General features: G+C 38.6%; 1 protein-coding gene across 1 annotated transcript in view; it reads left to right on the top strand.

Moving 5' to 3' along the window:
* The window catches only part of PLPPR4 (phospholipid phosphatase related 4), a 36731-nt gene extending 17333 nt beyond the window's left edge, over positions 1 to 19398 (top strand). The window contains exons 2-7 of the mRNA XM_087960617.1: positions 4451 to 4636; positions 8510 to 8639; positions 9573 to 9768; positions 13933 to 13990; positions 16436 to 16609; positions 17681 to 19398. Of these exons, the coding sequence (XP_087816743.1) occupies positions 4451 to 4636; positions 8510 to 8639; positions 9573 to 9768; positions 13933 to 13990; positions 16436 to 16609; positions 17681 to 19018 (2082 nt within the window). The 3' untranslated portion in view covers positions 19019 to 19398. The remainder of the gene's footprint in view (positions 1 to 4450; positions 4637 to 8509; positions 8640 to 9572; positions 9769 to 13932; positions 13991 to 16435; positions 16610 to 17680) is intronic.
* Positions 19399 to 24915: the final 5517 nt, after the last annotated feature.

The raw sequence follows: 24915 nt of genomic DNA, 5'->3' as shown, positions 1-24915 counted from the left end.
TTGATTGAAGGAAGGCATTCAGTTAGCAGGGTGGGGGCAGAAGAAGCATGTACCATTGTAGACTGGCCCAATGTGTACCAATAAAAACTATTTTTAGGCTTTCAGCATCATTATCAATCATGGCTGAGGTGTTAAATAAAGAGCACAAGATTTGAGCAAAATGTTTTCAACATTAAGTAATTGACTCTATATATTTCTAAGTTATATACAGTATATATAAGGTTATCTAGATGAGCTTTATGGGACAGTTGTAATGAAATTTGAATCATAAAAAGTTTTAACGGAAGACCAGCTTAGTGTAATGCTAAGATGTTGACCTAGAACTGGAGTGTTTTTTTTTTTTTTTTTTGTTTCCCAATTTTTTCAAAAAAAAAAAAAAAAAGTATAATTGTGAAAAAAAAGGGCAAATTCAAGGCTGGTGGGCCGGATACAGCCCGCAGGATACTTAGATCTGGCCCGTTGGGTTGCCCTGGAAACAGCAAAGGACTAGACTGCAGTGCCTCTTCCAGCGAAAATGGAGCTCAGGGGGACTGCGTAGGGTGGCCCTTTTTGCTGGCAGAGGGATGCAAGAGGCTGTCACAGCCGAAAATGGAGCCTGTTTTGGGTGCATAGTGCTAGCAAAACAAACTACTAGCAAAAATGGATCCCCCCCAGCCCTGCCCGGCCCACCACAGGTGCCCCTGACACGAGTGACATTGAGCTGGACATGCCCACCTGGCCCCCTGAGGTCAAACACAACCCTAATGCAGCCCTTAATGAAATCGAGTTTGACACCCCTGGCCTAGAAACTAGGAGACAGTGAGTTCTAGGCCACCATTAGCCATGAAGGCTGGTTGGATGACTTTGGGCCACTCTCTTTCTCCCAGCCCAACCCAACTCACAGAATTATTGTGGGGTGGAGGAGGAGGAGGAGGGAGCATTACATATGCCACCTTGAGTTATACAAAAGGAAGGATATAATCAAATAAAGGTCAAATTCATTAGAAAAATTATGTTTTTTCCTATTTTTCTCTTCGCTATGACATCTACTATTGCTTGTTTCCATAGCAAAACAATGTGCATCTGCTATATTTTCCAGTATTTGGTACGATAAATTTTGTTATTACCCATAAGGTTTGGCCTTCACCAACTATTAGGAACATCCCCTAAAATCACTGTATTTCAATTAAATAGTAAGACTTTGTGAATTGATACCCATAGTACTTGTTCCAAAAGTGTATTAATAGGGTATATAATCACCATAAATAACAGATTTGCCATGAGACAATTACATTCCAGTGTTCATCTCAATTCATAAATCAATGCTTCAAATAAAATCCAGTAGGTAAACAATCCCCTCTCCTCCATCACCAACCATCATCAAAACCAACAGGGCATTGAATGTGGCAATGCAGATAAAATGTCCTTCAAGCAGAGCTTGATTCCTGGAGTCTTCATAGTCATATTCCTGCAGTTTTCCTGGCAACAATATTGAAGTGATTTGACATTTCCCTTTTTTAAAAAAAATCTGTTTCCTTAGGAGTCTGGACTTAATGTTTTCAATTTCCTTATCAACTTGCCACCAGCCTTAGACTTAGTTAACTTTTATCCAAATATTACCCAATATAAGCCAACTTTGACTGTGCTTAGACCTTTTTTGAAATAAGCCAAGGTGGGTTAAATGTTGTTATACACACACACACAAAAACACATACACACACATATATGTATGTACATCCACCCATCCACCCCAATAATGGCTAAAGGCTCACTATATTCACTTCTACATCTACTTGGAATTGTTTTTAAGGACATTAAGGTATTATGTAATTTATTTGAAAATATGCCTCCATCAAACTTCTTTGAGTTATAATTGTGAGTAATCATGAATAAAAGAGGACTGGAATAAATGTTACAAAACATCCATTTTGATGAAGGGCTGTCAGATGTTTTGAATATCTGGATGAGTGAGCTTTCAAGAAATCTAAAATGAGAATTTTACAAGGACAATGTGCTTATAAAATGTGTCAAAAATTAATTCAAAATGCATGTATTAGAGAAAACTATATGCAGATGCCCCCCCCCCAAAAAAATAGCACAGATGTGGCACTTTAGATACATGAACACTTATGCTAATAAAGAATTTAATGTATGCATGCAGGCATTTGCTTTCAGCAAGATGAATAGACTTTTGGGAGGAGAGGGATAAACATTTGGATAACTAAAATGCATATTATTAATTTATCATAACCGGTAGCTTAGAATATATGAATAATATAGATTAGAACTCTCAGTTGGTCTAAACCATGGGTGTCAAATGTGTCACATCACATTGCCATCACGTGACATATTGTGACATTTCCCCTCCTTTGTGGAGCTGGGGTGGGCGTGGCCTGCACGAGATGCCTCTCTGCCACCAGTTTGACACCCCTGGTCTAAACTATGGCTACATGCTTTTGCATACAAGATGAAATTTGAAAATACTCCTCTTATCTTACACCAATTTTGCTGGATTGGTTTATTTTTGGCTTCAAACCCAGATGCTAGCCTTGACCAGTGATGAATGGATGCATGGATGGATGGAAAGATGGAGCTCATCTATGTGGCTCACAAAAAACTGTACCTTTTAATAAACTTTGTTAATTGGAAGAATTGCTACTGGAGTTCTTCTGATTAAATTTGTGTAGATGCAAATTTAGAGTGACTAAATTTTAACTAGAAATATATATCCCTCACCTGAGTGGGAAAGACTCTAACTAGATTATGAGTGTACCTGGTCTTCCTATTGCCCAGGTGTGAATAGATGACTTCAAGGACTCCATTCTTCCACCCTGTGTGTTTATTAAATATTTTAATCAGACTTGGACAGAAATATTTTTAAGTAGAGTGCTATCAAATAGAGACTTTGTGAGAAAGGGCACATTACAAGATTCACTAGATTGCAGGATCCAATCTGCGTGAATTACATTCTGGTGGGAGAGAAGTTCCATGAGTTCCATGGGCTCCAGCATGATTCTGAAGCTTGGAAGACGAAACCTTTGGTCCTGGTGATTGACTCAGATTGGATCCTGCAACATTATCCTGGAACAGGTATATTTGCTTTCAACTGGATTGCTATAGAGCCCAAGAGCTATGGTAACTACCGACCCATACTGAATGATAAGTGCAGGAGAACTGCGTATAAATATGCAATAGCTAATATTGGTATTCAGTGTAGAGCTTAATCATTGTTTTACTATTCATATTGTATTATATATTGTGATTTTCAGTTTTATTGTAGTTCCTATTGCATTTCTCAATTTCTTTAGAAGATATGAGCAAACTTAATAAAATGCCAAATTAATAAAATAATGTGACTAGCCCCACTTAAGAATTCTGAATTTACATTGATTTAATGAAGTTATGACAGACAATTAAGCTGCACATAACTCATTTTAATCCACAATAGAGGATTTAAATTTTAAAATGCATACTTTTAACAAAATCAAATCTAGCATTATCAACGCACCATTTCCTGAATCATATCCAGGGTTATCAGGGCAAATAATTTGATACAAAGAAGACTTGAAACAAAAGCTTCCTAGATATTCTATTCTATACTTGGTCTCTAACATTTTTATTTTGGTCCCAAAACTCTTTTGTTTGTAGCCATTGAGCATATGTGTTCCTTACTCAAGAATTTCTTGATGAATTTGCACTGTCTCCCTTTTCCTTAGCAAAGTTTGTTGTTCTTAGGACCGTACTGATTTCTCCTTTTTTAACATTCACACTATCTATGCCAGTGTTTCTCATCCTTAGTACCTTAAAGCTGTGTGGAGAGGTTAAAGCAAGCAAGGTTGAAAAACATTGGTCTATGAACATGAAATGGATATTTTCATCTGCCACTGGGTCTAAATTGCTGGTGAAAGATCCCTTTGGTAGTGGTTAGAATGCAGTATTGCAGGCTAATTCTGCCAACTATCAGCAGTTCGAATCTCACTGGCTCAAGGTTGACTTAGGCCTTCCATCCTTCCAAGGTTGGTAAAGGACCCAGATTGTTGGGGGGCAATATGCCGACTCTGTAAACCGCTTAGAGGGGGCTGTAAAACACTGTGAAGCGGTGCTCTTGCTATCCTGTATAGCACATTAGAGTCTACTCAGAAAGTGACATGAGGAAGGGCAGCTAAGGGAAGTCCTACTGTGCAACCAAATATTTTCTTGTGTGTGGTTGCATCTATGCCAGGGGTGTCCAACCTTGGCAACTTTAAGACTTGTGGACTTCAACTCCCAGAATTCCTCAGCCAGCAAAGAATTCTGGGAGTTGAAGTCCACAAGTCTTAAAGTTGCCAAGGTTGGACACCCCTGATCTATGCTAAAGCTTTCTTAAGGTCTGAGTTCACTATTAATATACAAACCTTCAAGATAGAGCTGAAATATATTCATGTTTTTTTAAAAAATAATAATAATAATAACGTTCATGTTTCTTTCTTAGCTGCCCATACTGGCCTCTTCTGTTGTCAGTCTCTATTTCCTTGAACTCACGGATGTCTTCAAGCCAGTACATGCCGGATTCAGCTGTTATGATAGAAGTTTGAGTATGCCATACATTGAACCTTCCCAGGAGGCTGTTCCTATCTTGATGTTGCTCAGTTTGGCTTTTGCTGCTCCTGCCATTATGGTGAGTTAGAGAATTTCCCATTTGTCCTATTTGTTTTGTGTTTTGCAGGTGCTCAGAATAGTGTCAGCCCATTAGCAGAAGACCAGATCATCAGATCTACAATTCCTATCTTCAATAATTGATCCAATGATTTATTTGCAGAGAGCCCCGTGGTGAATTTTGCTCACCTATAGTCAAAAAGATCCAGTGGTGACAGATTTGGGCAGCTGATTCTGAAAAGCTGCTTGTTAAGGAGTGCTCTCCCCGGGATAGGAAAGAAACAGCTGGAGGAGTAGTCAAACATTATTAGTTCTTTTTAATCCTGGTTTATATGATCAAGGCTAAATCTTGGCATTCATAACGAGGTTATATAACAGATTTTTAGTATATCCCCTTGAATTTGAAAGAATAATGGATTGGAACATATAGACAAAACAGAAGAATCAGTTGCCAGAAAAATTTAGGCTAGGTTATATGCTTCACTGGATCAGTTTAAATACTTCCCTGCTTATTCAGCCATGTTTACTTTCAAACTTGGTTAGTGTTTCTGTGACTTGGCATATTTATTTAATTATTAGATTTTTTTTTATCCCACCCTTGTTCAATCCTAAGTATCTTAAGGTGACAAACATATCTATTTCACACTCTTTCTTCCTCCTATTTTCCCTACAACAACCTTGCGAGGTGAGCTGGGCTGAAAGAGAATGACTGGCCTAAAGTCACCTAGCTGGCTTTCATGCCTAAGGCAGAACTAGAACTCACTGTCTCCTGGTTTCTAGGCCAGCTCATTAACATTAGATCAAACATAAACCCAGCCCATTCAGCTTAGCTTACAGTTCACTGTTATATGCAAAGCTGGAAAATTGCTTAATCGTGTTGTGGAAAAGCATTCAGTATCTAAACCCCAATCAATAGCTGCATGGCTTGACTTATGCTCCTTCCAAGAGAGATCTTCATATATAACAACTGAAAGCAATTGAGAATTCTGTAAAAATAAAAATGTTAATTTTCAATCACACTAGTTGTTCTTGATCAAAGTCCCACCACCATAATGGCTGTATCAAGGCCCATTATGTTATTGGAAGGTGATTTGGACAATAGCACTTAGCTTACTAAATCCCTTAAGTTTCCCTTTACTATCTACATTATGGTGGAATTATACCATCTTCACCATCCTTATTTTGCTGTGGGGGAAAATAAGGGAAATCCATTAAGGTAGGTAGAGCAGCTGAGAGAAGGCCGAGCAGTAATGTCGAATTACTGCCCTCTCAATTACAAAGATACCAGGAGATCTAGTGCATCAGCGGTTTTCTAAAACTGGTCCTCCATAATTTTTAATTAATGTTTTAAAAATGAAATGTCAAAAAGATTCTTTGCATGACTTCTTACCTAAAATACTTGGGGAATACTCAGGGGTGGGATTCAAATTTCTTAACAACCGGTTCCATGGGTGTGGCTTAATTTGTGGGTGTGGTTTGTTGGTCATGTGACTGGGTGGGTGTGGCTTGCTGATTGGGTGTGGCTTGGTGGTCACATGACTGGCTGGGCCTGGCTTATATGTAAATATTGTAATTATTTATGTAAATATTGATTTTTTTAATTTAAAAAAAGAGCAACTTTTACCCAAAATCAGGCAAAGCAGACAGGCAGATTGAGTTGCTTGCAGTATCACAGATCTACCTTTCTGCAATCTGCTACTTGAGTCTGCACTGAAAAATAGAAGCTTCAGTCCTAAGGAAGGTTCAGCTCTGCCCTCAGGCCACTTCTCCCCACTCCTCCAGAAAACCACCCCTGACTGGGCCTCAGGGAAGCCTCCTGGGTGAAGGCAAAGCAGTACCACAGTGATTTAGATTAGCTAGAAAGCAAAAAATCCCATGGTTTCCTGCTTTCTAGCTAATCTAAATCATGCTGCACAGTTGATAGCCATTAGAATAATTGAGAGCTGGTTCATTCAGAGCTGGTTCATTCATGCTTCTCACTCGGTACAGGGCAATTAAGGCTGCAGTTCTAACTAACGTACCTGTTGGAGAGAAATAAAAGAGGAACAGCCGCCTCTGTCAACTATATAGTAAGATCTGTTGGATAACAGTGAGCAAAAGATAGGCCACCCGGAGCTTTGGATAATGAGATGGGTGGCATTTAAATTAAATAAATAAATAGCAACAAAACATTAGAAGAACCAAATTAAATCACATTCCAATTTCAGCAAAATAGGGAGGGAGGGGGCCACAACATCAGTCAAGCTAGGCCAAGCTGTTGATATTCTTAAGGAATTCGGTTACATAGAACAGTTCATGAACCACGGACCCTGTTCAGTTAGTTTCACTTACCTACCATTAACTACTTTTGTTGTTCTACTACTGCAAGATAAGATGCTTGTGGCCTAAGAACTGGGTATCGCTCCCTGTGATTGTGCTGTCAAACTTGATGCAAAGTTAGCCAATTTTGGAAGTACATTTTAAATTGCTTAAAATAAGAATGAGAAGAGAAGTTTTCATAGAAGCAAACTGCCCATTTTCTCCTCAATTTGCCGCTGAATGTTGATACCATAATTTGGAGGATAGTAATGCAGTTTTCAAGCCAGTTTGATTCCCTAGGAGTGTTGCACAACAATTCCCACCCTTAAATCCTCCTTGCCAAAATTATTGCTTAAGCCATTCTGGAAACATCTTCATTCGTGTTTTTTTTTTAAAAAAAAGCCTCCTCCAGCCATCTAATCAACTTCTTATCTGAGCTGTGGAGATCTCAAAGTTGCTCTCTTCAAGAAGAAGAAGTAGTTGCTTCTTAGCTACTCACAAAATGGCGGTTATGGGCCTCTGCCAATATCATGCTCAATGGGACAAAATTGCCAAACACCAGTCAAATCTCTTTAGCTACTCAAATGTGATAGAAGTGAATGGAAATGAAGCCGAAAATACTGGAGAAGCAGTAGAAGTGCTACTAAAAATGTATTAAAGATAGTCAGAGCTAATGTTGAAAATTGCCAACCCAGAGTAGTGTTTTCATGATTCTGTAAAGCTAATACAAAGTGAAACAGGTAATTTCAGCCCAGACTTGACCTCTGTGATGAGCACTGACCTCTCAAAACAATAGCAGGTATAATCCAACACATCTACAAAAATCCAAGCAAGAGAAGGAATATTTCAGTCTAAAACTAAGTTCAAATCTTCAAAATTTATTTAGTAACCCTGAGCATTTCTCCCAAAGTTAATTACCTCAGAGGTCAATTTTGAAACTAACATATTGTTTCATGGTAATAGCAGTATATACCCCTTTGTGTCAGCTTTCCAGAAAAACAAACTCCGACACCAAACCTCCGAGACAGGAATTTTCTCAAAGTTCCATTTTCTCAAAGTTTCAAAACACACTTTGCTTTGTTTGTACATATGAAGATATTCATTCTCTGCTTTCAATCCAATTATCCACTAGCAATGTCAGAGAGCTGGAAGAGATCTTAGATCAACCGATGTCAGAGAGCTGGAAGAGATCTTAGATCAACCATTGTTTCAGTCAACAGATCTGATTGTACCTTTTGCAAACAAGATCATGTAAACATGCAGTATATTCCCTGCCCTCAGAAAAGTGAATTAAGAGTTACCTGTGATGTAGTAAGATAACTTTATTGCCATTTTTTTTTACTCTGAGCACACTGGCCTACATTAAAAATGAAATTCTGTTGCCTGCTCTCAAGAGAAAATATATATCTGCTCAAACACCTACATAATACACACATGCACGTGCTATATACAGGCATAAATATATATACCTTCAAGCATCCACACTTTGGTGAATGAAATTCGCACTACGATAATTACATGTAAGTGCTTTGATTTGGACCAGACCCTGCTCAAACTGTTGCCACAGTTACCTTGCACCCAGCTTTTGTCATTGCAGATTATGGTAGGTGAGAGCATTCTCTATTGCTGCCTTTCCAAACGCCGGAATGGAATTGGAGCCGAGGCCAATATCAACGCAGGCGGCTGCAATTTCAACTCTTTCCTTAGGAGAGCTGTCCGATTTGTTGGTGAGTTTTTCTGATGGGGTTTCGGAGTTCTGTGGGGACCTGGATGAAGCTTTACCTTCACTGAATATATGCCATCCAAGATGGCTGTCTCACCTCAATCTATATGCTTGCTTGTCTGTATGGGTTGAAGTACTCACCATGTGGATTGGCAAAAAAGAAGCTGTCTGATTCAGAATTATAATATAGGTATATGGAGAAATAACTACAGTACTACCACATTACATTATCAGCTGGCATTTTACTCTGTGTGCAGATTTAGACCATAGTCTATAGATTATCAGCTGGTGTCCCAAATTAGAATAAACAATATGTCTGTTTGACTAAAGTTATGGGTCGTAGTGTTATCATATCATATGGAATATACATGGACTAGCAATATAAATCAACATTTCAACTAGATTAGTAGAACCCAATAATATATAAATGTCAAGAAGATCTACATTCTAATATCAATATCTAGGCCAGGTGTGTCAAACTGGCTGCCCGCAGGCCACACCCACCCCAGCTCCACAAATGGGAAAAAATGTCATGAAACATCACATGACGGCAATGTGATGTGGCAAGTTTGACACCCCTGATCTAGACCATTTAACCATTGAAGCGCAATATTGTTTATATTGAAAAAATCAAATACAGGAACAATATATGCCCTCAGTTTACAGACAGTCACAATGTGATCTGCAGTTTGATGTGGGACCCTGTGTCATGCGGAAGGGAAGATACTAAGCACTATTTATACAGTGAGCGCCACCAGAGGCCATGTGACGTGTGAATTCTATTCAGCATTGTCTGTTGTTCATGTGGTAGTTCACAGCCTAGCACCTTTTTTGTGGGGTCATTTACATGTCTTCCTATAACTGGGTGTTTAGCGACCCATTTGGCTTTCCATTGACCAAAGTGCAATAATTATTATTATTTTGTTTTCATTTCTAGGTGTCCATATCTTTGGCCTTTGTGCTACCGCACTCGTCACTGATATCATACAGTTGTCAACTGGATATCAGACACCGTATTTCCTGACTGTATGCAAACCTAATTATACTTCCCTCAACGTATCGTGCTCAGAAAATTCTTACATCGTGGAGGATATTTGCTCAGGATCTGATCCTATTATCATCAATGATGGCAGGTTAGAAATATATTTAGCTGTATGTTATTCAGTATTTGTTATCTCTTGTTCATCATCTATATGCATCCTTGTCATTCTGATTGTAGTATTTGTCTGCATATTTTGCTTTTCCACATGGCAACCCTTTGCTCTGTAATTTACATAGAATATTTTAGTGTGTTCTTCAGATAAAAATGACTTCTAAAGTTGCTTGCAACCATCACCAGCAAGGCAAGGCCTAATATATATATAAATGTTACTCACAGGGTAAAGGAGGCTGCAAGAGACGAAGAGAAAAGACTCAAGCTGCAGTCTCAGTTTTATAGGTTACAGGTTTTGATTGAAATCATATGGGAAAAAATGTAGTTTGGTCAATGTTGAAATGGCTTTTTCAGGATGACAGTTGGGAAGAATCCAAGGACATTGGCATCACAGCAGAGGTGATGAAATAACTGAGTTTCTCTTACCTTGCTCTTAGCTACAACCCTAATGCATTACCATAGCTGCCAATTTAATTATTAGCCAAAAGCAGGAAGTGAAATGCCCAAGTGTCCATTCCATCATTCCCTTCCAGTTTTAGGTAGCACGATGTGGTGCCTGATAGCTACAATTAGTATCAAAATTAGCTGGGACGAAGGTAGCTACCTTCAGGTAAATTACCTTTGTTGGACTGATAGACAGGTAGGCAGTGCTGGAATGAACCAAAGGCAGCTGGTCTTTTTTCCTCTTATTTCGATTGTGTTAATGTGGATCAACCCTTTGGCTGTGTTTTGCCATATATTAGAAATGGTGTATTTAGAAACAGATTAAAGAGGGTAGAATTCTCAACAGCATTTAAAGAAAATCAATATAAAATGTTTTGTAGGTGGCACCTAGCCCCAGCAAGACTGGCCAAAATGTATCCAAACACAAAAGCAGAATGTTGGAAGTGTAAGCACAAAGAAGGAACGTTCTTCCATATGTGGTGGCAGTGTCCAGAGGTTAAAAAATATTGGATGAGGGTACAAAGATGGTTATTAGAAATTACAGATCACAAATTAGAACTCGAACCAGAAATATTCTTATTAGGAATAATTAAGGGAAAATTGAGCAAGGTAATCCGATACATCATTATACATATCATAACTGCGGCAGCGAGAATAGCCTTCGCACAGGGATGGAAGAAGGAAAAGATACCATCTGAAGAAGACTTGACACAAAAAATAATGGATTGTGCAGAACTGGATAAATTCACAATGGAATTAAGAGGCAAAGATGATTCGGACTATTATGCGGTTTGGGATAGGTGGTACAAATGGGTGGCGGATAGAAATAAGAGTTGATGTTTACATATAAAAAGGAGATGTATGTATTAATAACAACACGAACACCGTTAATGTAAATAGAGATTTGTATTTTTGTTTTGTTTTTTAAAAAAAATAAAAAATAAAGAGGGTAGAATTCTACAGGGAGAAACTGATGTAATTCTCAATGGCTCTCCTTAAGGCTTTTGGTTCTCATAGCAAAAATTTGCTCAACTTACCACCACAATTGAGCCCAGAATTTATGTTGCTATGTGGGAAACTTGTTATTCTGAGTCGTGCCCCATTTTACGACTTTTCTTGCCACAGTGAATCACTGCAGATGTTAAATTAGTAACACGGTTGTTAAGTGAATCTGGCTTCCCCGTTGATTTTGCTTGTCAGAAAGTCACATAATGTGATCACATTATGATCACATACGCCAAGGACGCTGCAATTGTCATAAATGTGAATTAGTCAAGCACCCAAAGGTAAACACGTGACCATAGGGATGCTGCAACAGTCATAAGTCTGAGAAATGGTCATAAGTCACTTTTTCCAGTGCCGTTGTAACTTAGGATGGTCACTAAATGAATGTTTGTAAGTCAAGGACTACCTTTATAAGTGAGGATAGTTACAAAATGGATGGACATTTTAGTTGCTTGAAAATGGAAGTGAGTAAATGGGCTACAATTGCAGGGGTTTGTGTCTTACTGAAAAAGAGGTAATTTTGTCAACAAAATGGGTTGCAATCATGAGAAAGATTTCCCTAAAAATAGGCCTTGGCGGTAATTGAACGATATTTTCCTGCTCCTGTGCTCTCTCCCCCAAGTGCGTAATATAATGTTCTAGGAAAAACACACATTTAGAATTTGCAAAGGAGATGCGAATACCTCTCTGTGCATCCATTATTCTATCTGAACTGATTCCAAGAGTAATCATCATGCGTAAAATTAAGTGATTTATAAACAGATATTTAGATACTGTAATAGCATTTGCAGATAGCAGGCTATATGAGGCACAAGGCTTTCTTTTTTCAGAGAAAATCAATACATAAAGTCTAATTTTAAAAGAAGACAGTCTAACCTCAGTTCTTTCAAAATGAAAAAAAAAACTTTAAAAATCTTGTTTCAATTTCCCAGATTTACAGTAATTATTTTTGAGATTGCTTCAATATTTTTTTAAATAATGCCTATCTCAGAATAGGTTATTGTGTATTCTCTAGTGAGAATTTTCATGTACAAATATCTTCATGCATAAGTGTTGATCCATCTTAGACTTTGCTTGAGTGCATCTAAGTCTCTTCAAGTAGACTTTGATTTTAAGTGACTTCATGGACATATCACTATCGTTGTCTTGACAAAAGTAAAGAAATGGTTTGCCACAGCCTTCTTCCAAAATGTGTTCAGCAACCTTACAGTTTAGCAATAGCACTTCAGTGCTTTACAGCCCTCTCTAAGCAATTTATAGAGTCAGGATATTGCCCTCAACAATTTGGGTCTTCATTTTACCGACCTCGTAAGGATGGAAGGCCTAGGTGAACCTTGAGCCAATGAGAATCAAACTGCTGGCAGTTGGCAGAATTAGCCTGCAATACTGCATTCTAAACACTGCACCACCAGGGATCTTCAGGTTATCCAAAGTGGTCCTTATCCTTATCCAAGTCCTAACCAGGTTCAACACTGCAGATCAGCCAAGGTTGGCTAGATTAAAAAGAAGCAAATCCTAAATGTTGCTTTTTGGAGATATATTCACTACAACCATTAAGTTTTTTAATGGTTTTTAGAGAGACAAATCTTAAAATATTACTCCACAATATTTTTTTTAAATGAAATAATTAGTTAAACACCTTTCCCCTATCTACTAACAACCGCCCAAGTGCTTACATTTTCCATCAATCCTTGGAAACAGTGTTTTTTGAGCTTCTGCTTTCAGAACCCTTTTCCACTTTTAAAAATAATAGAGGACCCTGAAAGAGCTTTAGATTGTGTAGGTTACATTTATCAATGTTTACCATATTTAAAATTAAAATTGATGTATTAGCAGAATATTTATTTATAGAATCATGTTAAAGTAACAACATTAAAACCTATGAAATAAACAATATTGAGCATATTAAATGTATGTTAGATGTTAACATAAACATTAACATATTAAATAAACCTGTATTTTTAAGGAACTAAAAACAGTAACAACAGTAACATTGTTTTAATCTTTGCAAATATTTTCAATGTCTGACAAATAATTTTGATTTTGTGGCCCTCTGAGAGTTTCTGGTAAGGGACTCCGAGGTCCTTCAACCACATTTTAAGAAATACTGATTTAAGGTTTTCTAGATTTTCTTTATGTTGATGAACATCTTAACTGCCAGCATCGCCATGGATCAAGACTCGGAGTACTTTTCTGAGATGTCTATTTCTTTACATCTTTAAAAAACTGGGCGGTGATTATTAGGAAATCATCAAAGTCAGCACTGATAGAAATCCTGGAGAGGAATTCTGCTGCCAATTTTGGGGCAGTGGATTAAAGAGTTTTAATTGACGGATGCAATGCTTATCCAGTCACCGAGAAAATTAATGGCAAGAAATGAGCTATTCCCAAATCTTTATGCAATGCTCATTCTGTCATAATTGGAAATTTTCTTCATTCAGGATTTTAATCAGTGCAGTCAAAATGTCTATTATGTTTGTTAATGTGAGCTGTAGCAAGTCATTCTATACAAAATACCAAAAGGTCTTTTTTTTCCCAAACTGATAATGTAATAATAATTTCTCAGAATATACAGGCTTGTAGGTTAAACACGGCATCCAAATTGGACCACCCGATGCTTTAAGTTATTTTCAAATCAGGCTTAGCAGAATGTCTTTTCAGTGAGAAATTTAATTTGAATGTCCTTCCTTTGCAGAAAGTCATTTCCTTCACAACATGCCACCCTGGCAGCATTTGCAGCTGTGTATGTTTCGGTGAGTAATTAAGCCTTTTCGTATTAATGTATACAAGAGAGGGGGGGTGGAATCAGAATGTCATTGCTCCCTTGTATAAAATAGCCTGATGATAAAGAAGAATCACCCCAGCTTCATTTTTTTCAAAGAAGTGAAATATAAAAATTAGAGATTAAGGAGAATTGGTTAGAAACACCATTTTTATTAAATATCCTGTCCTTTGGAATGAGGAAATACTTTTAAAAGCAGCATAGTGAACTGTGGCCAAGTCATAATGATATAAATGTCATATATGTATACTCCTAAGTAACATCCAACATGCTCAGTGGACTAATGTCCAGGTAAGATAAACGTTTTGTGACAGGTCACAAAAATCTATAACTTTCTCTTTCTCTCACCATTAAATGATGTGGATTTATCTGCATTAAATGAAAGGGACATTTTCATGATTGAAAATATATTGTATGCCCTGAAAGAACAAGAAGCTTCCTCAGTTCTGACAGAATGGTGGAGAACGGAAGGATTTTAAATCTAGCAGTCATCAGCACTCCCTCTGAGTGTTGTAGAGGCCACTTGGAGGTTTATCTGTACCCTTGGGATCACCTGAATAGCGCAAATGGGTGTGGAATATTCTTGAACTGCAGAAAGGACTGTGTTGTAAACGGGAGATAGAGGCGGTGTCATATCCCTTCCCCTCTGCTGGGAAAGGAGACCACACTGTCTTTTGAACAGTTCCCAAAAGGTTCCATATCCATTTGCACTATTCAGGTGATCCCAAGGGGGTACAGATAAATCTCCAAGTGGCCTCAAGGGCTTTGAAAGAAAATGCTGTCAACCAGATGACTGCAAGGAATAGACATCCTTCCATCCCCCACCATTCTGACAGAACCAAAGGAGCTTCTTGGATAAGAAGCGAAACGTCTTCAAGGAAAAACAAAGAAAGTCCAGTTGCCTTTTGGAAAAGCACCTTTGGGACAACCATGGCCTGGATGACTAAGAATCTCCATAGACATCAAAGAACAAATTAATCTCAGAAATTAGTCAGTATTTTGGTATTTATATCAGGCTTTTAATTTTTCAAACCAACTCACTGCAAATTCAGCATGAAAGCAGGTGGCTCGTAATCCTTTTGACACATGCTCTTCTTATTTTACTGATAAGTAGGCATGGCATAGGACTGCACATGTTTTTCCTCTAACTGCCAAGAGCCTTTCTCACAATGTATGGATGATTTAATTTCTGAAATGTTTGGAGGACTCCCAACTATGGTTCTTCCCCGCTCTTAAGCTAAGGTGTCACCTCATCCAGACTATATTCAGACATCTCCAACATAGAGAAAGCAATGATGTGAATGAAATGCCAGATCTGATTATTTCTAATGGCATTCACAGAAGGGTTGAGGTTGGGAAGTGGGGAGGACAAGATTATCATTGAAGTTATTGTCAGCATTCCAGAAAACCTCCACTCCAACAAATGACTCCGAGACAGATATCTTCTCAAAAGTTCCGTTTTGATTGGATAGTAAACTGGCACATCTGGGGAATCCCGAATCTGAAAAGTTCCGGGCTTCCTTGCAATAAGTAAAAACTACAAATCCAACCCCTGCACCCATCATCACATCACATGCCCCAATCACCCTCCGTCCCAGCTTGAGACTTCCCCTCACTTACGTGCAGAATAACATGGCCTTGACTTAGAAAAAAGAATGTTGTTATATCTAACTACATCCACTCCAAGAAATTCCCCCCTCCCAATTTCCCAGGTTCAGAAATGTGGCAATAGGGAAGCGTCTGGTCTCAATATGGCTTCCAAAGCTGACAGTTATCCTATTATAATATGGGGGATGGTCCTTCTTTTCTCCAAAGGCTTTGTGGGGATAAGCAGCTCTGATTTGTTTCCATTAGCACTTGACCCTTCCTCTGCAATTTCCCTAACGCCTCCAAATAAATTCCCAGTCTGGTTCATACTGACAGGTGCTCAGTTCACACCTTGAGAAATTATTCAGATGGAGTTCGGAGTTCTGTGGCAAAGAGATTCTTTCACCTCTCTACTCTGTTGAGTCAGAAGACTCACCTGGTCCCACACTCTCAGAGTTAGATGGACGTTACTATCTCCAAGAGCCACTGTCCCTCTCCCAACCCATTCACTCAAGAAACTGAGCTATTCATTTTAATTACATTTGTAAACCAGCAATAAGACAATTCTTATAGTTCCCATCACTGTTGTTATCACTCCAAATCATGGTTGGCACGTTGCATTTTTCTCCCAAATTCCAAATAGCAAGGGAGAAAACCCGTGACTCTTACCTCACAACATATCAACTGGTTTGTTTGTTTTTTCAAAACAACCCAAGGGATTTTTGTTTGTTTTCCTTTATTACCTTCCTTCAAAAAACAGGAAGAGAAAGAGTACCATTCCATTGGGAAATGTCACTAAACTTTTTTTTAAAATGTATTTCTTTTAAAGATGTACTTCAATTCTACGCTAACCGACTCCTCTAAACTTCTGAAACCACTTCTAGTCTTCGCTTTTATCATCTGCGGGATTATATGTGGCCTGACACGCATCACCCAATACAAAAACCACCCAGTCGATGTTTATTGTGGCTTTTTAATTGGGGGTGGAATTGCCCTTTACTTGGTGAGTAGAATTGCCCACATGTCTTATAAATGAAGAGTTTTTATGTGGTTTTAGATGTCTCCTGTATATTATTCAAATTGGCTCTCTACAATGTGTTTCTAAAAATCACAGATGGCCTTGAAAAATGGAAAGGGCAGCGATAATCTATTCATGAGATAACATAATGTATTTAGGGCTCTATAAGCCTTTCTGAAACTCACTTGGACAATCTTGAGCAAATCAGTCTCTCTCTTTAATATGAAATTGGTGAAGTCGGGAACAAAACTACACACGCTGCTGCATGACAGCTTGCCTTACGTAGAGCTCTGGGAATCATGGACGGAATATGGTGCTTACTATAACTTGGTACCCATTAGTCTCTTCTTCTTTTTTTTTGTATCAGTAAGAATTTTAAAGCAAGAGTAACTGCCAAGCACTATGTTTCTCCTGTTTCCCCCCCCCCCCCATAAATTATTTTGATTATACAATTGGTGCGTGGAAAGCTGACCCACTACAAAGTGTCAAACTTTTTGATTTCAAAGGATTCCCATGTGGGCCCATGCAGATATCCTTGGATCAATTAAAATGCTCAATGAGTACTCTTTATTGATGGCAACTTATTCTCTATGCTCTTACTGAACTGCTGGACTTTGTTGATTCTGGTTTCCTTCCTCTGTATTAACCTTTCGTTAAAGCTGGCAGACTCAAAAAGGCCTATCCGTTTAAACATTTCTGAAATTGGTCTGAGATATTAACAGCTTTTTCTTAAGTGAAGAAATGTGATAAAGGGGTGGAGATATGCACGGATGTCTTCACGTTCTTTTGCCTGTTCCATCTACTGGTGAAACTATTTCTTAGGGATTTTAAGACAGAGACGGGGTTCTTAAGACAGGGACAGATCCAGATAATTGCTAGGAATATGTGTGATCCCATTATGAAAAAATTATATATCTTTGGCTGATATATTAGCAGTTTTAAGAGTTCATTCCATACCCACAACACTTGATAAATGTAACTATCTTCTGCTGAAGTGTTTATACATATTTACTTTTCCATAAAAGGGTTCTATTTTTCCCCCCCTTCAAATACCAGGGTCTGTATGCTGTGGGGAACTTTCTGCCAAGTGAAGACAGCATGTTCAATCATAACGTACACAGAGAGCCATTGAGACCTTTGCCTGACCTAAGCCAAGATCCCAATCGAATTTTACCAGGGAAAAACGGTAGTGGAAACGATGCCATCACGACTCATCATGTGGAGAACATGTTGAACAGGAACCACAGAGACACCGGCTCCTTGACAAACCTGAAGAGAGCGAATGCTGACGTAGAGATTATAATGCCACGAAGTCCGATGGGAAAGGAAAACATGGTCACATTCAGCAACACCTTGCCAAGAGTCAACACACCTGCCGTAGAGGAATCAGTTCGACGGAACGCGTCCATCCATGCCTCCATGGATTCTGCCCGCTCTAAACAACTCCTCTCTCAATGGAAGAATAAGAATGAAAGTCGGAAGCTGTCCCTGCAGGTTATTGAAACCGATTCTGGACAGTCACCACCTAGGGCCATTGAAATGAGGTCAAGCTCTGAGCCATCTAGAGTGGGTGTTAATGGAGATCACCATGGCCCAAGCAATCAGTACCTGAAAATTCAGCCTGGTAGCATGCCAGGCTGCAACAGTGTTGGCCTCTCTGGGGGACCCAGAGTTTCCATTCAGTCACGTCCAGGATCTTCCCAGCTTGTGCACATCCCTGAAGAGACCCAGGAAAATGTGAACATGTCTCCCAAAACGAATTCTGCTCGAGCAAAGTGGTTAAAAGCTGCCGAGAAGAGTGTTGGATGCAGAAGTAACAGCCAGCCAAGGATCATGCAGGTCATAGCCATGTCAAAGCAACAAGGAGTCCTTCAGGGCAGCCCAAAGGGCACTGATAGCAGTACAGTCACCTGTACAGGAGCGATCCGCTACAAAACCTTGACAGATCACGAACCGAGCAGCATTGTAAGGGTAGAGGCCCATCCTGAGAATAGCCGCCCCATCATCCAAATGCCGTCCGAAGGAGAAGGCAGCGGCTCCTGGAAATGGAAAGCCCCCGAGAAAGGGAGCCTTCGCCAAACATACGAGCTCAACGATCTCAACAGAGACTCTGAGAGCTGCGAATCTTTGAAAGACAGTTACAGTTCCGGGGATCGGAAAAGAAGCAACATCGAGGGCAGTGACCATCATCATCATGGGATCACCACAATAAGAGTGACCCCTGTAGAAGGCAGTGAGATCGGCTCAGAGACCCTGTCCATTTCCTCTAGCCGTGACTCAACACTTCGGAGAAAAGGTAATATCATTTTAATCCCCGAAAGAGGCAGCAGCCCCGAAAATACCAGAAATATCTTCTACAAAGGAACATCTCCAACAAGAGCTTACAAAGAATGAGGGCTGGTGCTTCAGCCAAAACAACAAATACCAGTACAATCAATACTGTTTGGGTGCAAGCGTTGCACTCTCTTTATTTTTAGAGCTGATGCCGAAATATTCTTGATGTGCCAACTATTGACCATCAGCCTGACTGTTTATGGATGTTGCTGATGTGTAGTGATTGTGCATGAATTTGTGAATTTCATGTCGCGGGGGGAAAAAGCACAATGCAAGAACCTAGTGAAGGGGAGCAAGCTTTTGTTTTCAGAATCAAAATGTTTTTTCCAGTGGGATCTGTGTCAGCAAAAAGAGTGGTCTTAAATCTAGACTGCTTGGTTCCTGAATGTGCCAACTTCTCAACTTATCTCTATTTCATGGTCAAAGGAAAGCACTTTTTTTTTTTACATAAGCAAAAGCTGTACCAGAGTTGTACTTCCATCTTTGCGGGTTTTGCATCAAAATTTAATACCAAACGGTGCTGATTCTAACTTTACATTTTTAGAAAACTTCTACTCCTGTGCAGCTCTTTAAACACAATACATTTTGATGTGCGAGTATTCTAGCTGAAAACACCATGCTAACTGCATTCATTTAGAATAGAAAAGTATCAAGAATCAATACAGCTTTGAAAGATTTTCTAGAGCCAAAAAAAACAAAACAGAAACAAAAGGTGATATTCCATGAAAGTTGAATAATTTCTTCTGAGTTAGTTTAGCTTTTTGCTTTTCTCCAAACTTAATTCAGTTACAGGTGCTATAGAGATAGGTGTTGCTTTTTAACAAGATAGTTTGGGATTAATTTAAATATTGTGCTTTTTTTTTTTTTTTTTTTTTGAAGATAGGGATCTCTTACAGCACTAATTCAAATTCTTCATTTTGAACAGGGTTCTCAGTTTGCTTCATGGCTTACATTTTTCTTTTTGTGTGTGTGTGTTCATTGTTGATTAGCTAGCACTTCACCCCGATCACTGCCACTGTGTTGTAACAGTGCAAATAAATCTTACAAGTCAGATTGCCTAATCAATTAGCAGGCATGGCCTTAAACATAGGAACATCATCAACAAAGGAGCCCTGTTATTCTTTTCCCAAAAACTGGGTGATGCTTCTGAATTTAATGACCTGAATTTAATGAAGGAGCATGATTGGAAGATCCAAGCAATCGTAATAGGCTTATCTTAATCTCCCATGGCTGGTAAAATAGTCAGTGGAAATGAGAACTGAAATTAAGTTGCTGAATCCTCTCCCGAATGGCAGTTTGCTATCTTAAGTTCTTAGATCACTTATCCTCTTTTCTTCTGCATCAGTGTTGAACCTCTGCCTCCCTTTGAGTTCCTAATATACTAAAAAGGATTTAATATTTCTGAGGTCAATGAAAGCAATGGCTGACTTGTAGCTGGCTACCTGGTGGCCTGTGACAATGTGGAATATTGGATAACACTCCTATCCAATAGATGGGCTGGTCTTGTCATTTAGGGATGGCCACAGCTAAAATGCTCACACAGAGAAGTGGTTCTCTTAGTCCATGGGCATCAAATTCGATTGCGTCACATGACGTATCGCGCCTTTGTGGAGCGGGGTAGGTGTGGCCTGCATCTGATGCAGCTGGCCTGTGGGCCGCCAGTTTGACACCCCTGTCTTAGTCATTTGGAATATAAAATGACCCTTCAATTGCTTGCAGCGTGTTCATCAATCAGTGTTAACTTTTTTTTATTAAAAAAAAAAAGTGCCATGCCCAGTAATCATCAAACATATAAAAATGCTGCATTGTACTACCACTACTCATATTCAGTTAATATAATTTTCAGTTAGGAATATAATTCTTTTCCCCTTACCATGAACACATCTTGGACAGTGATGGGATTCAAATGTTTTTACTACCAGTTCTGTGGGTGTGGATTGGTGGGCGAGGCAGGGGAAGGAGACTGTAAAATCTCCAGTCGGAGGTGGTATTTGCCGGTTTTCCGAACTACTCAAAATTTCCGCTACCGGTTCTCCAGAACTGATCAGAACCTGCTGAATATCACCTCTGATCTGGAAGCCGCATGATGCTGCTGAAACCCAACTAATAATGCAATGGCTGATCTGTATATTAATCCAGCAGTTCACATCAGAACACTCAGCCCGGAAAGAAAATTGAGAGGTATCTGGCATCTAGCATTTGGAAGATGCAGGCCAAATCCTTGTATTCTAGAATGTTGATCATCAACTATAGTTTCTTGAATATGTTTCCCATTCTCCCTCCAAAGAGCTTTGAGTGACAATCTATCCTCATTTCTATCCTACTGGAAAGAATTGGAATCCAATCTCTCTCTCGGAAACCTGTTGATTTTTCTTGTTAATAACAAAAACACTACATAATGCAAGAACATTTTGGTCATCATCGTGCAGTAAAGCTATCTTGATCTATTAAAACAGTGTTTAAAAGCACTTTGAAAGCAAAATGTAAATGTTGTATTTTCCACGACTTTTGAAAAAATGGCAGAGGGGGCAGATTATTTGTTATACTCTGTTCATTGAATTCATATCCCCCCCTTTTCTACCAGGAACAAATCCTCTTGCATCCCCCCCCCCACATCACTGTAAGCTCAGAGTGTCAGTTGTCCCCACCACTTAGCAGTGTCTCTCTGTCTCAAGGCAAGTTACCAGCTCAGTTACCTAAGATTCTTTCTTCTAGCATGACTGCTTAGCCTGCAGTCCTTCAAAAGACAGGATCTTCTACACAAAGAGTGTTCTTTTTAGACAATCATTCTGAAATCTATTGCAAGTTACATAGCAAGCGGTTATTTCTTGCGTACCCCACAGTAGCACTAAGGAGTTATTAACCTCTCTCGTTGGACCAGATAGAAAGGAAGGCATTATCAGAGACACCATTTAGAAGAGATGAGAATCATGACTTGAGATACATATCTCGAAACTGGCCTACATTCCATTCCTTCCAGTCCCAAACTGGTCATCACACATCCCTAGTCCCAATCCAGCTCAGGAATAAACCATGCAATCCTGATTGCTGGGTGCAGGCATCCAGCCGATATATTTTTTATGTCCAACACTCTTCTACCAACAGCTCCTTGCTTTATGTTGAACATTTGATAAGGGTCCCGCTAATAAAACATCCCTGCTTTTTTTCCAGAGGAGGCTCACATCTAGTCTTTAACTAGAATATCATACCACGAGCTGCACTCAAAAAGTAAGAAGGACCAAATGCGCTAAGTTTGATTTCAGTGTTGGTGCAATTCAAACTTAACATACCATATACGATTATTTCCCACGCATCATAGAATTTCTTCTCTCGCATTAAAAAAGTGTAATTTTGTGGCTTGTTTGAAGAAGCTCCAGAGCTGCTTTTGCTGGGGCTCTGAAGCTACATTTTTTACCCTAGCTGGATCGGAGGATTGACTGTCTATTTACAGAATTTAAGGGTAAATATAGTATTGAACTTTTCCTCCAGAGGAAAAGCTATTCAGATTCATTGCTAAGATTAAATGTTTTCACTCCAATCAATTCTGATGAACTGTTGACTCGGAGGCAGAGGGGATTACATTTTGCTTTATTAAACTGGGAAGTCTTCAAAAGACTTAACAGTACATAGTACACAGTCATTGCTAGGCTAGAAACATGATATACAAGTGTTAATAAAGTCCTCCTCATGCGTACCACTCTCAGTTGTACTGCGCTCATCAGGACTTGTGCTTCAATGAATAAATATAGGATTACGAACTGAACAACTGCAATAATACAAGCACTCCAAATAGCCATTCTAGATAACATCTCTCTTTTTTTTTTTCTGTTGCATGTTTATGTTTTTGGAGGGAGTGGTTGCTTCTCTTTAATTATCCTTCTTGCTTTGCTTTAGTTAGCCAACCACATATAAATAATTGTGAGTTGTTACTTGGATTCTAAACTTCGCTGCACTCTTTCAACGGCAGCGATACTTTTCCTATCTAAACTTTTCCTACTTACCAGCCAACAATTTTAAAAGCACTTGCAAAATCATTGAAATTACATTCTTTACTTAAAATACTGAAAATACTTTTTTACACAGAAGTGCCAAAGGCTACACTTTTTAATAACGGCTTCTCAGTAATTACATTAAAGAACAAAAAAGTATTATAACAATATACATTGAGATTCTAACTTCTGTATGTATATCATCTGTGAAGCCTTTTGTAAAACAAATCTTTGTTTACATTCCACTGATACCTTAATTTCAAAACAAATCAAATTGACAGGTGGCATCTTCGAGTTTTTTTCTTACTTGCTGAAAGGGGCACCAATTTCTTTGTTAGGCTGTGCTTTACTAAGAAAAAAAATTGGGTAAAATACAGAATATGTTTTTAAATGAGAATTCTATATAAAGTATTGTGTTCTAATAAAATGTTATGCACTGTTTTAAAAAAAAACTTTGTAAATTGCTATAAATGTATTTTGTTAAATAAGTACAAAATTCAATGCTACTGTGTGAGTTTATTGTGCTAATATCATTAAAAATGAATATTAATTCCGCATTGAAGTAGAGAGGTCTTATTTGTGTGTCCTGGAAGTGTTTAGAGTTTGTTCCTTTCTTTCCCCATATAACTAAATAAATATGGCCTTTTTTTACAAGAGGGGGTGATCTACATCTCCATTCCAAGACCAGTGAGTAGCAACTAATAGAGTAAAATCTGCAGGGACTACTCTCCTGTCCCCTCCACTCCCCCTTCTTCTCCTCTCCTATAATCTCTTTCCTTTCCTTTTTCCTTTCCTTTTTTCCTTTCCTTTCCTTTCCTTTCTTACAAGAGACAAAAAAATCAAAGCTTTCCTTTAAAAAAAAAAACAGGTACAAAATTTGTGCTGTTAATAGATCAAAATCAGTACATAGTCACTGCTCCCAGCAACATCGCAATTAAAAAGCAAGAGACAGCAAATTTCTGGAGTGGCCACTATGGCCAATTATACGTATGTGTAGCAGGGAGAAATCAAGATGGTGGCAATGACTGTGATTAAAACCCCACCATTTTTTACTTTGTGTCAAATGTAAATGGAGGTGGAGTTTCAATCATAGCTATCACGCTGACTTTTTTGACCCCCTCACTTGTGGCCAATCCTGGCCATCCTAAACAATGGCTTTACATCTAGCCTTTTAAAAGTTAAATGCTCTGGATTGTCTTCCCTTAATAGACAAATGGATGGATCTGCCCACTTATACAAAGAAGGTACATTGTCATAAGAAATTATTGCAGACAGAAAACCAACTTGAGCTTTCTACATAAATACTCCTTAAAACTTAGCTGTGGAAAAAATTAGAAGTTCAGCTAAAATGTATGCTACGTCAAATTGTGATTGTGTAGTTTATTTCCTTAATTAGGATGCCAATATATGTTGTAAACCCGTTCCATATGAAGAGGAAGGAATAGTATGTATGTACGCTGCATTGAGTCACTTATAAAGTAATAAAGGTGGGGGAAATTATAAATAAATAAACTTCAAGTAAACTCCCAGGAGAGAGAAGCCTGACTACGTTATCTTTGTTAAATCGGCTAATCTCTATAGAATTTTCTATGCATAATTTGTAAGCTGAGTAGTTTCAACCACAAAGTAAGGTTCACAAGCAGGGCCAGGAAAATCTAGCCCAGCATGAGTGCAAAGAGAGAGAAAGCACCCAGTATATTCAAAATAAGTCAGAGAAACAAAACCAGGAGAAGGGAAGTGGTTTATTAAATGGTCATCTATTTTAGACGTGAAAAGGAAAATCCATTTGCAATGTAATCTCCTTAAAAATCTATCCCCATAATGCAATTATCTTACTGCAGTATTGAAATACTGACCTACATTCAAATCACCATATGCTGAAGCACACAACTTTGTAATACTGTTGAAAAGACAAAGCCTATATACAACATTGTCTGAAGTAAAATTCAAAAGATACAGAAAGGATAA

Source organism: Notechis scutatus, chromosome 3 (genome assembly GCF_049901735.1).
Source record: "Notechis scutatus isolate UNSWTSFEM ecotype Mainland chromosome 3, rNotScu1.2, whole genome shotgun sequence".
Classification (NCBI taxonomy): domain Eukaryota; kingdom Metazoa; phylum Chordata; class Lepidosauria; order Squamata; family Elapidae; genus Notechis; species Notechis scutatus.
The sequence above is the reverse complement of the archived record's forward strand: the minus strand, read 5'-3'. Positions and strand labels throughout refer to the sequence as shown.